General features: G+C 31.9%; 1 protein-coding gene and 1 pseudogene across 1 annotated transcript; one reads left to right on the forward strand and one right to left on the reverse strand.

Annotated features, from left to right (window-relative positions):
• Positions 1-352: 352 nt before the first annotated feature.
• LOC143636432 (uncharacterized) lies at positions 353-3,113 on the reverse strand. Its single transcript, XM_077104024.1, has 6 exons — positions 3,051-3,113; positions 1,298-1,454; positions 948-1,215; positions 745-844; positions 529-656; positions 353-447 (listed from the first exon to the last, which is right to left on the reverse strand). The coding sequence occupies exons 2-6, from the start codon at positions 1,448-1,450 to the stop codon at positions 353-355; spliced, it is 744 nt and encodes a 247-aa protein (XP_076960139.1). The 5' UTR covers positions 1,451-1,454; positions 3,051-3,113.
• Positions 3,114-14,843: 11,730 nt separating this feature from the next.
• LOC143636434 (zinc-finger homeodomain protein 8 pseudogene) lies at positions 14,844-16,202 on the forward strand (annotated as a pseudogene).
• The last annotated feature ends 328 nt before the right edge of the window (positions 16,203-16,530 follow it).

Consider the following 16,530-nt stretch of genomic DNA (forward strand, 5'->3'; position numbering starts at 1 on the left):
GGATAACTAAAATACACGAAATTTGTTAATTGTTCAAATATATAAAATCAGTTAATAAAATAACAAAATTAAAGGTAAAAGATAAATGTATATATATATTAAAAGCAATAATATGTATTCTAAAATCTCAAATTTACAAATTTAAGAAAATTTCTTTATAAACAACATTTATTGTTTTATCACAAGTATTCCCATCTTCATCTAATATAAGAAGTTTTAGACCTCGCCTACTGGTTACTCTAGATAACGCAACATATAGTTGTCCATGGGAAAAAACCGGACATCTTAAGAATAAACCAACTCTTGAAAGAGACTGTCCTTGGCTCTTGTTTAATATACGATTTATTGAACATTATAACAACCTGTTTCTAAATTCTTCTATCTCTGGAAGTTCAGTATTGATATAAAGTTTGCTACCATAATACATATTGGACACTGATGGACCGGCTGCAAAATAGATAAAACATAAAAGTAAAATTTATAACTTCAATAATAATATACTTAATATTAAACAAATTTTGTTTTTACCATCCCATTTTTTGTACTTTGCAAATTGCAAAATTACGACGACTGGCTCAACAGTGGGATTTTTTCTCTTGTAAGTGGTGAGTTGATCTGCATATTCATCCCATAATGTCAACTGCAGGTTGTTTCCCCTGCAACATTTAAATAAAACTATTAAATACAATCTTTATATGTTATCTTTACTACAAAAAAGAAAAGAATGTATGAAATAGTGGGCACTCCAAATCATTAATTGTCGCAACACAATGCTTGGAATCCTTGCCATTCTTCAGTTTCAATTCCTTTATTTCAGAGCATGTAGATACATATGCAATTATATCTGAAAAAATTAAATGTTAAATTAACTCTCAGTTGATAGATTGAATTATAAGTAAATAATTGAATTCTAAGAAAAAATAAAGTTAAATAATTTGATTATGAACCTAAAGATATATCAGTTGGAAGTTTGTAGTGTTCGATATCTTCAAAGGAGACCAAGTTCAAGCCGTGAATGGATCCTCCAAAATCCTCACAAATAGTAACCTTTGTATCATCAAAAAACGAAACCTTGTGGGGATTGTCACAAAACTTTTGATTGCCTTTATTAGATCCAAGTTTAGCATTTGAAATTTGTAGGCATAATCTTTCTTGCAGATATCTTTTGAACTTAGACACATATTGATTTAAAACGGTGACCTGAATCTTGGAGCCCTATACATATTATTACAATAAAGACATGTGCATACATACTCAACAAAGAAAAATAATTACTGAAAAACTAATTGTGTAATACCTGTGTGTCGAGAAGTATCAGTTCAATACTATATGTTTCTGATGGCCTTTTATTGGCAGGTTGTCTCCATAAACGTATAACTCGCCCTTTAAGTATGAAATCCGACATTTGATTATTTAAATCCTTAAACAAAGTGATTTTTGATGAAGCCATTAACCTGAAGTTGGAATTTTTGATATGTGATTGCATGATAAATTATATGAGAAGACATAAATAAGAAATAAAAAACTTACAATACCAAAGGTCTGTTTTAGCTGATATAATCAAGAACACAATGATCGATTGCAATAGTTTCTCAATTGGTTGTGTATTTATATATAAGAGGGATTAGAGTAGGGTTTTGTAAAAACAATTAAGATTTGTTTATGTTAAATGAAGATTGGGTTGATCAGCCATTTAGGTAACAAATAAAGGAAATCCATGTTTTTCTCCCTTAAAAGAAAACGTTGGTGTATCTTTTCTTAAATCAAGTTTAAAAATATATTGTTCCTTTCTATGTTTTAAGTATAATGTTTATAAATATAATATTGTTAGAATTTGAAAATATAATTTTATTAAATAGAACTCTGGTATAAATTGAAATATATATAGTATAAATATAATAAACTGACAACTTTAAAACTAAAATCCTAAATGCAGGTAATATAATTTAGAATACTGTGAAAAGTTTGTTATATTTAGTCATTTAACTTATCGTGGAATTTGTTACCAATAGTGAATTTGTCCTTTAAGAAAATACCATTATATAAAACAACTCGTGTTTCAATGATCGATTGCAATAGTAATATTCTCAATTGGTTGTGTATTTATATATAAGAGGGATTAGAGTAGGGTTTTGTAAAAACAATTAAGATTGAATTATGTTAAATGAAGATTGTGTTAATCAGCCATTCAGGTAACAAATAAAGGAAATCCATGTTTTTATATAAAACAACTCGTTTTTCGACCGGGACCAATTTGATACTTTAACCTAAGCAATCAGCCCATTTCGTATCCTAAATTAGTAAATTCAGATGGTGCACAAGACCTGGAGCTGGAACAGAGCCATGATGGCTAGAGGTATTAGCAGTTACCATCCAAACACCTCCATGATAAGGCCTATTTTAATGAAAATTATTCAATAACCGATATTCAAATAAAGATGGTTTAACATTCAACACCATCAAACCTGATTATCAAATCTCATTATTTTTAGTTGATAATTACTTTCTAATGATACTTCTATGACAAAAAAAAGAGTCCAAGTGATTGAACATGAGATAATTACTTCTATGAAAAATGCTACACTCAAATTATGATAGTTTACAGTCAGAATCAAATAAGATGATCATAAAAAAAAGGTGAGCAGAGCAATGAAAAAAAATTAAACAAATAAAATCACTCAAATCCTTTCTAGACAACTGAAAATTAATTAAAACTACAATCTACCCTGAAAATAAGAAAACCTAAATCAAACTACAATCAATACTAAAGATTAATATATGAAATAAAGTAAATAATAATAATCTGGATATGTAACAAAAGATGAATGCAAATGAAGAAAAGTAAATTGAACCTGCAAATATTCGATTCTTCACTAATTGCATATATTTGATTCTTCGATAAGTCTTATAAACAAACTAATTGCATAATATTTGATTCTTCAAATACTCATATAAACAAACTAATATAAGATTTGATAAACAATATTACCAGATCTGATTTTTCAATCTCATATAAACAAACTAATTTAAAATTTCATAAACAAAATTACCAGGGATTTTGTTGTTGGTAGAGTTAAACCGTTTGTTTAGAAGGATCCAAAATCTGATTGGTAGGTTCCTCGGGGTCCAACGATTGGGAAGTTTTTGGCCACCAGATGCAATAGAGAACTGAGTCCGATAACATGACAGAGTATGATTGCTTGAATCCATTGTCTGAGTAGGAAAAGATATTATGGTGATGAGAGAAAAGAAGAAGATAGCGATGGTTGGAAGGATCCAAATTTTGTTATCGGATAATTATTGACCCAATGGTTTTGGCGGGATATTCATTGTGTATCATTTATTTTACTTTATTAAAATAGGAAGAAATATATGGTATCATTTTAATTTTATTATACCTAGAAATATATTTATATGTATATATAGCATAAAATATAAAAAAAATAATATGATTAAATCATATAGTCGTATCCGGTTCGGTTTTATACAGCTGGTTTTCGATACAAACTGTAAATCAAACTGTTTGATACGGTTCAAAATTTTCAAAACCAGCCAACTAAAAGTTATGAAAAAAACAACCGTGAAACCGAACCGATGACAGATTTAGGCAGTTTCACGATTTCCAATCGAACCATAATTGGAAGACTTGGAGGAGGTTCTGACACACGGATTTGAGAACGAGCTAGAGAACAAGCTCGTCTCCACGAAAGAGTTTGTTTCTCGTTTGATTGTTTGCTCATTTACTTTAAATGTTAGTTATTTAATTTTAATGAAGGATTTTATAGTGATAATATTTATTTTCATTGCTATTGTGATTGGCTAAGCTTTCGTAATCACCTCCGGGTTGATAGTTCGTATAAAGCTAAGCATTTATCTTTGTTTAATTTTGATTGTTGGATGTTTTTAATATTGTTTTGAAGACAATTATTGTTTGGTTAATTTAACTGACTTTTTTGTGTTTCAAGTGTCTGCCTTTTATAATTTGGATTTGTTTTCTTTTTGCATCGTGAGCTGTTTAGTTACTAAGGGGATATTAAGCATCTGTGATTGGGTGATTAGATTGTACGATTTAATATAACAAAACATGTTCTTAATTATTACTTTAACTAAACTATTTACAAAACCATGTCGACGAGGTTTCCAATTAGTTAACCTAGTTTTCGTGAAGTTTTGAACTAGAAATTCGGATAAGAGGGGAGGGGGGTCTTTACCTTAAATTGAATTGTAATTCGTAATCAAGCTTGTTGCTTTGAAATCATTAGTTTTATTTAATCAATCAACTTCAAATTCAGCTTGACGTCGGCTGTCCACTTACATTAGTTATTTTTAGTATAAATCAACTAGATTGTGTAATAATGACCAAATGCTTCTCGTAGATACGATATTTTATTTACTCTAGCTTTCTGGTTTAATTTGGTTTTTTTCATGACTAAAACGATGGTCATCACTCATGTATCACTTATTGATATGGAGAGTGATGAAACAGGGTTACATTGAAGAAGTTGTTACTATACTTTGCTGGAAAGAGAATTGATAACATAAAGTTGTTAAAAATGTGTTGGTGCGATGGAAACATGGGAAAGGCTCTAAGGCTACTTGAGAATCCGAAGATGAGGTGATGAGGCTATTACCTCCCGTCGTTCTCTATACAACAGGATTCGAGGACTAACCCTAGTGTAAGGAAGGTTCGGGGGGTTCGTAACGCTCCTAATTCTCGATTTGCATCTCCCCCTGGTTGTAAGTGTAACACCTCGATAAACAATCTGATAAAGAATAAGTCAACATCTACGTACACAGAAGAAAACAAAAGGTCCTAGGCTCCAAGCATAATGATATGATGGAAGCCAGGGAACTCACAAGATCACACCTAAATATTCTAAGATAGCGACATGTAGAGGTCCCCACCCTACCATGATCAAAATAGTATTAGTATAGATGCGATAGGTTTCTTATAAATATGCAGTTGTTTATGTAACCAAGCATTATAATATCATCTCAACTTACGCCTTTTACTTTTACTGTGTGTTTTTAAATACTCAATAGCATTTGCATATTGCCACTCAATCTTATAGTCATTTATGTAGAAAAATAGGGAGGAGGTGAATATTTTTTTATTTGATTTTAATCCAACGTTAGTATGCTAATGACTTTGTTAAACTCTTTCACAACTTATAAAAAAAACACAAATAAGTTTAAGAGTTTAAGGGTTAAACATGACACAACCGGATTTATAGAGGTTCATGTGAATGTTAACTAATTATCCCACATCCTCTCCATGTTCCATAGATCAAGATTTTTCTTCACTAGTCTTCTCCCTAAACGGTAGGGATCACCGATATAAACGTACATCTCAGTCTTCAAAAGAAGTGATCACCTTCTACAACTAGCATAACAAGCACTTGGCTTTATAGTTTCTTCTTAATCTCACTATGTCAAGATAATGAGTCTTCACCTAATCACTAACTAACTCTATATTAAAATAGAGTTCCCAACCCTATACGAAACAACACTATATCAAGATAGTGTGTTACCCCTCTCAAATCGACAACAAAATGATGAAATCTCACTTGTCAAAACAATAGAACAACCTCTAGTGTTAACCCGCCAAATTACAAGTACGATGGTAAGTTGGTAGCTTTGAAAAGCTCTTCTTTTTGCTTTACTTGATAATTGAAGCTTCACTAGACTTGAATAATGGAATAGATTAAGCTTTAAGTGTATATGTAAACGTTGTAGATCAAGGAAGTGAAGATTTAGTTCGAACTGATAAACAATCTAACAAAGAATAAGACAACATCTACACTGAAGAAAACAAAGGGTCCTATCATAACGACATAATAGAAGGGGACTCACAATATCACATTTGAATATTCTAAAATAGCAGTACGAAGAGGTTCCCACTCGAGGACCATGATTAAAATAGTATTAGTATAGATGTGATAGCTTTCATATATGTAGTTGTTTATGGAACAAAGAAATATAATAATATCTTAGCTTATGCCTTCCATTGTGTGTTTTTTAAAATACTTAATAGCTCTCGTATATTTTCACTCAGTTTTATAATCATTTATGTAGAAAACTAGCAAGGGGGGGGGGGGGGGGGGGTGTTGTGGAATAGTTTTTCTTTGATCTTAATCTTATTTTAGTTTATTAATAACTTTGTTAAACTCTTTTCACAACTCATAAAATAAACATAAATAAGTAGCGTGTTTAAGGGTTAGAGATGAAACAATTGGATTTATAGAGGTTCAAGTGAATGTTAACTAATTCACCCTACGTCCTCTCTCTGTTCCACTGATCGAGAGTTTTCTTCATTCGTCGTTTGCCTAAACGGTTGGGATTAGCTCACTCTTAAAAGGAAGTGATGTAACAACTCGGATTTTCAAATTTATATTTCATATCCGTTACCCGACACGTTTTTATGATCGGGAAATTTTACTAAGAAAATATCGCGTTATTCGAGTTAATGTTATTTTTTATTATAATTATTTAATATATATAAAACAACGTGGAAGTATAAACATTATTAACCCTAAACTAAATTTTAACCCTATTTTGTATCCAACTTCGTAGTCTAGGAACCAATATGCAATTCTATTAAACTATTATATCAACCCTTAACCCATCACCCATAACCAACAACCCCTATATATACCCAAACCCATGACCCATTAGATATCTTGAACCTTAATTTTCGTCTTAAACAAGAAATTGATTTGTGCATTTTGAACCACTTATCTTATTCGGCCTCACCGACGATAGTAATTAGGAAATTAGGATCAGTGTGATATGTATTGCTTATATTATACAAACCGCCTATAACTCGTTTATGTGTATACCATCTAACTAACATCATAAATCAATTAAACCTGCCTATGTGATCCATATACCAGCGCCAACTAAATCTCCATATTCAATTTCGTTAATATAATCTGCTAGTATTTGTTCTTGTTCTTGTTTGAGCCGTCTACATAACGAATGATTAAGCCATTAGATTAACATCATCATAGGATTTCTCGTCGGTAATTCTCGAAGAGCGTGATTTATCGCTTTCTTATCAAAACATTCCCGCTTTGCTTATTTTATAAAGTGAGTACTTCACTCCCCTTTTTACTTATTTTTAATCCTTTTTGAGAACATATGCATATCTTATTTATTTACCTATTATATAGTATTCATATTTGCAACTGTTTAATCCTTGTGTGTATATCAGTTTGATGCCTAACTTGATATATGTTTATTTGCTTTATTTTATCGCATTTGGAGAGGTCCATCATAGTAATAGTATGATCATACGACCGTCGTAGTGGCCGACGTCCAATCGCATGACAACGGTTTCAACGACAACTCACTCATGGTAACCAACGCCCGATTCGCATGGTAACGGTTAAGCCCATTTTGTATTATCTGCTTGAATTGTTTATATGCTATGGCTCAATTGTTTATTTCACAGGAACAGTTGACATCTTCTTTTATATATTATACTGTATTCAAATTAACTGGTGTTTTAATCACTCAACATGTGTTGTTGACAAAATTATTTCTATTTTATACGCATATGCAGATTATCGTGTGAATTGATATCAGAACTTGTTGAAGAATTTATGATTGTTATGCTAGAAGAGATATAATCAAGACTTAAGGGTTGTTTGGGATTCCTTATTTTTGCTCCTTATGGCTTATAACTTATGGGTTATAAGTTATAAGGTGTTTGGGAAAATTGGGTTTTGTGAGTGTATAAGGTATAAGTTACAACATTATAATTTATACTTTATGCCTTAAATAAGGTATAAGGAGGTAAAATAAGGAATCTCAAACACCCCTTAGATTTTTATTTATTGTTTTGTTTAATGAGTTGTATTTTGTTATTTGATTTTATTTGAATATTTAATTAAATTAAATATATATTGTTACCTTTAATTATTGCATGATAGTATGTTGAGAGCTGTGAGTAATCAACTCACGCCCCAGCATTTCCGTCTTAGGTTGAGCATCATCTTCTTCACCAAGCACACGAAATACTTAGATTTACAATTTCTTATAATCTCGCTCCGGCAAAATAGCGAGTATTCATTTATACATAGTCAAGTAAAAACTAAAACGTCTTTAGACAAAATAAATAGTGTTAGGATTAACTAATTGTTAAATCAATTACTAATTCTTTATTTGTAAGTATTGAAAGAAAATACACACAAAGAAGCTGTGAAACTCAAAATCAAAACAAGATCGAAACAATAAATCAACCGAACTCAACGACAAATCAGTACTCTGATGACAATACTATAATATCCGATCATCCGATCTCTAAAATCTTCATCCAGTGACGAATAATTAAGAAGACAAATTCTAACTTAACCATTTTATGGTTAAATAAACTCAAGCTTTTAGCTTCGTTTTACGACCGGTCAACAATATGAACACCACTACCGAAGGGATAAACTGACACAAGAAGAATCTTTATGGAACTAGCCCCAATACAAACGCAGATTCACTTGTACACGTTCTATTCCTCCAGAATTATTATCTCTATAAAAGACAATCAAATTCGTTGAAGACAATGAGCTGAATTATTCAAAGACTTGGATCATTCACTCCAACTCGAGCTGAAATCCGTGAGGCAAAATTCACTTAGTTATTCGTTTTGTAAAAACAAATTATCATTTACTTTTAATCACTTGTAATTTGATTCAAAGTAATATAAACTTAAAATTCTGTACGTCGAGCTTCCACAAAACCGATTTTAAATACCGCACGAATTAAACTATATTTTTTCTATTGAAATCAATCTTTGTTATATCAATCAATCAATCGTTGTTAAAGTGATAATGAAACTTATCTGGGACCAACAAACAGATTTTATAAGACTACATTGATTTTAGTAATACTTTTTTAAAAGATATGTGGGCTATGATGCAGTTTACAGTTATTGTCACATAATTAAAAAAAAAAACAGAATTAGCGTCATCACTAACCACCTTTATTTTGCAAGTTTTAAGATTTCCAATATTAAAAATATATCGATATTTTTTATATTTCTTAATATTTACCCGTAGTACAATGATGACATCCAAAAAAAAACAAAAAAAAGTGAACTTAAAGTGTGGGATTGTCTAACTAAAACTAGCAAAAGGTAAAAAGTAAAAAGGTCACTTCGTAAGCTATGGACGTTATGGCATTCAATCAAACCGCGAATATGCTTTCTAATTAATGGTGTTGTCTACATTTCTTTTATCAGTCTAACTTGCATACCCATGTTCTAATAGTATAATGGTATGGTGTTTACAAGTGCCAAGTTAAGATGATTTTAAATGAAAAAAAATGTGTTGCTCAAAAGAAAAAAAATCTAACTTGCATTTAAAAATTATACTAACCTTAAAACCACATGGAACGAAATCTTAGTGTTTCATAATTTTCTCAGCACAAATTTTATATTCTTAGAGAGGAGAGGAAGGGGCACGTACCATACCTTGAAATACCCTACAGTTATTGGCGGATCTTTCTTTAGGTCACAGTGGGTAGTGTATTTGTTCGGTAGTGTATTTTTTTCTTAAAAATGAAATAAATATGTATATGTATTGAGTCAGACCTAGCCAACTTCTGAAATGATCTAATACCTATATATATATATGTGTGTGTGTGTGTGTGTGTTGAGTTCGGGCCAACCAAGTTAGTTGAGTCTAGGCCATCTATATTATTTAAGTCCGGGCCAACCTTGATTTTTTTTTATTAAAGTGTGTGTAAAGCCGAAGAACGAGAAATCATTTACGAAATAAACGTAAAGATTAAGAAAGAATAAGAAATAAAACTCCATAAAACTAAGCACAAGCCCAAATAAATTTTAAACAAAAACAATAACCCCAAAATCCAACCCTGCCATATGGTCAAAGTTTGAACACAACTAACAGTTTCCATTGTTCGTTGGTCATTACTTATTGACTTGTGAGGTTCGACACATAAGTCAGATTAGAAGCTGAAAAGCAAGCATGTGAATTGGTGAAATCGTTTGGGTGTGAAATCAATTAATCGATCGATTGGGCCTGAGGTTCAAAACGGTCTACTACCGAAGGGACAGTATACTAACCTTATCACTGTCTACTGAGGCCTGAGGTTCATAACTGACTTATGTGGTAGTGAAATCGATTAATCAAATGTAAGGCCCCGGATCCAGCAACTCCACTTGACGTTGGATTTACTCATTAACACAGTTCTAAAATCATAGTTAATTAAAATTTTCGTGGAATAATAAAAACTTCAAACATCTATTGCATATTCTACGAAAATTTTAAGTTTAAACAATCATTCAAACATGTCTTTTAAGTTCAGACATCACAAAATATCAAAACAACTTATTTCTTCAGATGTCGGCTTCTTTATACTTCTGTCGTGTGTGCTCTCAAACTAGCTGTTTCAATTTATTTGTGTGTGTGCCCACTAAAAGACAACATTGAGTGAGTTCTAGTTTAAGAAGTCGCAGATTATATGTTTACAATATACACATTCGTATCCGAAGACACCATTCTACATAAACATGTACTTGCATTCGTTCTTACTTTCTTACATTCTGCCATTCTACATTCTACCACTATATATTCTACTTTCTTTGTGGATAATATAAGGGATGCTCCTAATTCTTTGCAATTATTAATAGGGCCCGCTCCCTATTCTTCACATGCATTAGTAGGGCCCGCTCCCTATTCTTCAAAGGTATTAGTAGGGCCTCTCCCTGTTCTTCACATGTATTCTTCGCGAGTATTCTAAGGGTTCGCTCCCAAGTTTTTACCATTCAAACATTCTAGCATTTCATCAACAATTATATAACAAATATATAATATAAAATTCAAGATACACAATCCATACATAGGCATGTATATCATATTCTACACATACAAGTATGCACACAAGCCTAAAAACGTTTAAGGAGAAGGGACTAAAACTAACCTAGATCTTTAAGCATTTTGAGTTAATTTTAATTCTTTTTTTAACTGGGCATAACTCACTGTTTAACGTATACATGCATTAATTGTCCACCTAACAAAGTTAAACATAGATAACTAATTTATTGAACTAAGTTAACCTAAATAATGGAGACCACTAATCATTCTAAATCTGCAGACTTGTTAGCTGTATCATTCCTTTCATTCAGTATCATATCATTTCTCTCATCATCTTGATCAGTAGCGGATTTCTTGCTTCGTTTCTGCTCACTTATCTTGACAGTTTTCTCAACTTTAAAGTTGTTTGAGTCGAAAATACATACATGAAGATTCACCATCTTCTCTTTTTTTTTTTTCTAAAGAAATTCTTTATTTTTCTTCATTTAATCTTTCTTTACTTCACTTTCTAAAATTTCTTGCAAAGCGTCTTCTTTCTCTACAACTTCCTGAGCTTCCTTCTTACGTGCTTGTTCTTCTTGAATAATAGCATCCAATCTTTCTTTCTCAACTATCTAATTCAATCTTTCTTTCTCATCTACTTCTTAAGCTGCTTTTTCATCTTCTAGCTTTCATACATGATCAATTCCAAGAAACCGAATCTTCAAAGCACGCCATACTCCTTTAGCATCCATGAATATACTAACTTGTACCAAGATATCTTCCGGTAGGGTTTGACATATGTACCCAATGCCATGTACATTTATCTGCTTTTCATCTATAGCTATGCCGATTGTAGGTTCAATAACGTCCCAAAAACCGTAGTCTATCAAAAATCCCTCCATTTTGGTCGACCATACTTTGTAGTTCTATTTCGTCAATACTGGCAGTCCCTAATCACCATGTGTCTTTCCTATCTTTATTTTGACAAAACCAATTTCCATTATGGTTTGCTATTTCAATAGATATCGATTCCCGATACCAAAACCAATTTCCATTAGATAACCAAACACCACAAACTATTCTTTAAGAATACTCTTGTTTACTTTCTTACCTGCTTACTTCCTTCAAATCATCAAAAATACCATTCTTGATTACCATGATACAATCTTGCAACACGAATTTGTTTTTAAAACATGGATTCCAAAAACCCAAATACTTTTCTCATAAATTATTGACTCCCAACGCAGCCCAACACAACAAAAAGAAAAGAAAAAAAAACTCCTTGATTTTTTTGGAGTCACCAGATTTGCTTAATTTTTAAATGGAGGTTTCTCATGCATTTGACCCGAATTCACGGGTATGAGTCTCATCAAACCCATATATTTCTTAAACGGGTTATAACAACTCATTAAAATAAAAAATAATCTCATCAAATATTTGATATAAAATTCTTATAAAGTAGGGATATAATAAAAATTAATATATGATTTATTTAAAAAAAGATATATATAATTTATAATTAAAACCGATTTTATAGTAAAAAAAATAAATGGGTCTTAGATATCATCAAACACATATAGCTTTTAAACCAGGTTATAATATCTTATTTATTTGTGAAACAATTTATCATCAAACCATAAGTATATTATTAACTTTCATACAATAAAAAAAATAAAAATTCAAAAAGTAAATAAATATTAAAAGCAAATAATATAAAACAACCCCCGTAATACGGGGGATAAAAACTAGTAATATATATAAACGAAAACATAAAAATCCTACATGTCGCGATGTGGTCGCTCCCCGTTTTTTTTAGAGTCACCAGATTTGCTTGATTTTTAAATGGAGACTTCTCATGCATTTGACCCGAATTCACGGGTATGGGTCTCATCAAACCCATATATTTCTTAAACGGGTTATAACATCTCATTAAATTAAAAATTAATCTCACCAAATATTTATATAAAAATCCTATAAAGTAGGGATATACTAAAAATTAATATCTGATTTATTTAAAAAATATATATTATTAATAATTAAAAAAACCAATTTTATAATAAAAAAATAAACGGGACTTGAGTCTCATCAAACCCATATATCTTTTAAACCGGATTATAACGTCTCATTTATATGTGAAACAATTTATCATCAAACCATAAGTATATTATTAACTTTCATACAATCAAAAAAATAAATAAATATTACAAACAAATAATATAAAATAACCCCTGTAATACAAGGGATAAAAACTAGTATAATAATAAAATAATAAAGTGACTGTTGGTAGCCCTCCAAGTGTGAAAATCGCCTATACAACATCATTATATTTATATCTCTAAAATGAAAATCGCTTATTTACTGATGTGGCGGCACGTGTCAAAAATCGCTCTCGTTTTGTAGTCCTCCACTGCAAAGCCTTATGACGAATCTATTTTCCACAAACAAAATTTACAAATAAATAATAATCACATACAAACAAGGATGATGTAAGTTAGTAGAAGTACCGATTTAAAAAGTAGTGGACCAAATAAGACGATAGAAATATACCAAGAGACAGTAAGGTATCGATATCGATATCGATATGTTTAAATATTCAACTGATTTATTACACATAACACTAACTACTTCATTATTTCAAAATTAAATAAAATGAAAAAAAGCCTATTTAAATATAAGTTATCACAAATAATGCGGTGTTAACGAAAACAAATTTTTCTAACTACTACATTACTAATACTTTATAAAACTACACCTTTTGATTATCACTTGAAAATTTTCTTAACCTCATCATGGAAATACATTTACATTACACGTAGTGGTGTCAAGATAGACAAGTTGGGTTGATGTTGTTAAAATAAGTTTAAGTTAGGATGAGTTTACGTTATGATAGACCTTTTTTTTAAAAAAAAGGTCAACATGATGAGTTTAGTGAAGAATGAAGATGGATTACTTAACTCTTCTCTCTCTCTTCTTCTTTTTTATAAATTTATTTTAAATATCGGTTAACTTAACTATGAATTATAAAACATATATTTGATTAAATTATGGAATTTATAAGTTATAACTAGGATAAGAAAATGGGTCGTCCCGGTTGGTCATGGGTCATAATGGGTTAGGACCTAGAGTCGGAACGGGGCGATTCAAAAAGAGATTATATTGGTTTGGGTCAAACCAAAATTGGTTTATCCTGAGTCCTGACATCCTTGAAAAATTCTATAGAACAATTCTGATTCATTTCACTTTTAGAATTACCCATATTAACCCACAACTAACTCTATGGATTTGCTTTGTTTGCCGGATATTATGAGTGAACAGAAAACCAAATTAACTAAACCGAAATCAAATTATCCAAAAAAATCTAAACTGAAAAAACCGAACGACTAACTGATGGTTAATTTTTTGTTTTTTTGAAAAATCGAACTTTTTGCTTTTCCATTTATAAAAGATCCAACCAAACCGACTAATGGTAATGAAGATTATAAAGATGATGAAGACTTGGACTAAAGTTTGAAAATGAATAAGATGGTGCATGAAGATTGAGACTAAATTTTTAATGTTTTTTGATTAATAACTTTATTAAATTTTAAACTCTACTACTATAATAACTTTGTATTCGTATGGTTTCATGTAACATGCGCACCTATTTTTGTTTTATTGAATTCAATATATATGCGGCATGCTAATACGTTCTTTCAAACATAAAATCATCATTTCATTTTTTAAATTATTTTTGCAATGTCTACACAAAATTGGGAAAACAATTACCCGATTATACCCATACCAGAACCGAATATAATCGAAAAACCAAAAACCGAACAGTTTGTATATTAAAAAGCCTGATTACTTTAGTTTTAGTTTTGATTTTACCTAAAACTGAACCGAACCGTGCTTGGGCCTACCGGATATATAGTATGATATTACTAGAAAAGAGAACCCTTTTCACAACCAAAACAACTTACAATCTACCATCTTTAAATTCCTGGAAAATTGAATCCTACATCATAATTCAAAAGTAAGTTGTTAAATTTTAATATGAAAATAACAAGATATAAGGTCAGTTCAAGTATATCCATATGTTATTAAATTCGGGTTAACCAAGGAGCTATTGAATTAGATAAACCAAGGGTTAAGCAAAAGCAGTTGAGCACCACATAAGAAGGTAGGTTATCAACAGTCTTCATCGTCCCCAGTTTCATCCTTCCATTTATGGACCACCACTAACCATCTTCACAAATCTCTCTAATTAATTACTTACTTACTCATGGACATACAATCACCACCACCAACCACCACCACCACCACCACCACCACCACCACCGCCACCAGCCCAGTCAAAAACCCTGAGCCTGACCCTCAGATCCAACCCAACAACGACCACCCAAAACACCTCCCACCACCCTTCACCAACGGGGTGTTAAAACGCCTTAAACCCCGCCACCACCACAACCCGGTGGTGGTGACTTACAAAGAATGTTTAAAAAACCACGTGGCCACCATGGGTGGTCACGCGGTGGACGGGTGCGGTGAGTTCATGCCGTCGCTGACGTCATCTCCGAACGACCCCACGTCATTAAAATGTGCAGCATGTGGCTGCCACCGCAACTTCCACCGCCGTGACCCTGACGGAATATCATTTCCAACCAACCCACCGATACAACACGTCATCGAATACCAACCCCAGCACCGCCACCACCCTCCACCACCCCCACCCCCACCTCAACCAATATCACTCGCCGGAGCTAGAGAAACCAGTATCAGTCCGCCGGATTCACCATCTCCACCGCCGATCTCGTCCTCTTACTACCACCAATCAGCCCCACATATGCTTCTCGCTCTCAGCTCCGGCTTAGCCGCTCCACCGTCGGAAACCACTCAATTCTCCTCAATTCCGGTGACCGGCGGTATCGGCTTACTCGGGTCAAACTCCACCGGGAAAAAAAGATTCCGGACAAAGTTCACGCAAGATCAGAAAGAGAAAATGCACAAATTAGCGGAGCGTGTTGGGTGGAAGATGCAGAAGAAAGATGAGGACTTGATCATCAGTTTCTGTAACGAAATCGGAGTTGATAGAGGGGTTTTTAAGGTGTGGATGCATAATAACAAGATGACGTTTGGTAAGAAAGATTCCGACAACCACCATATCGGTGTCGATTTCTTTAATAGAAACGACGAGCATCAACAGCAACAACCGCAACACAACGACAGTGTTAATGGGTCATCGTCGTCTTCTTAATTAATTAATCTTGATTATGGATAATGATAATAATAAGCCCTTGGTCAAATAGAGATAAGAGAGAAGAACAAGATATGATGAGGATGTTGTTTGTTTTTTATTTTACTAATTTAGTGATTATATTAGAAGGTTTTTGTTAATTAAATAATTTCTTAATCTTTCCGAATGAAGAATGTTATTGGTCTACTCTTCCTAGGTTTTCATCCTAATAATACTATGTTTAGAAAGTACATTAAATAATTAGTCACCTTTTAGTTAGATATATTCTCTTGATCATTTATGAATCTTTATATATTTATTTATTTATTTAGTAAATTACTAACAATCATTATAATCTTAGGGAAGGTTTTTGATTGAAGTCTCGTTTATAACAGTGATGGTAGGTCATGTTATCACATTCTATTATTTAGGTGAAAGATGATTTATTTGTTAAGGTGATTCATGTATTCGATGTTGTTAAAAAAGTCATTATGTAAATATGAA

Source organism: Bidens hawaiensis, unplaced genomic scaffold (assembly GCF_021521415.1).
Source record: "Bidens hawaiensis isolate Kalapana, Puna unplaced genomic scaffold, B.hawaiensis_p1.1 tig00007952_1, whole genome shotgun sequence".
NCBI lineage: Eukaryota > Viridiplantae > Streptophyta > Magnoliopsida > Asterales > Asteraceae > Bidens > Bidens hawaiensis.

Excerpts from the sequence above, each read along its gene's own strand:
- LOC143636432 (XM_077104024.1), bottom strand. The coding sequence starts at position 1,450 with ATGGCTTCATCAAAAATCACTTTGTTTAAGGATTTAAATAATCAAATG. Across the intron at positions 1,216-1,297 it reads TGATACTTCTCGACACACAG|GGCTCCAAGATTCAGGTCAC; the intron begins GTATTACACAAT and ends TAATATGTATAG. Across the intron at positions 448-528 it reads AAAGTACAAAAAATGGGATG|CCGGTCCATCAGTGTCCAAT; the intron begins GTAAAAACAAAA and ends TCTATTTTGCAG.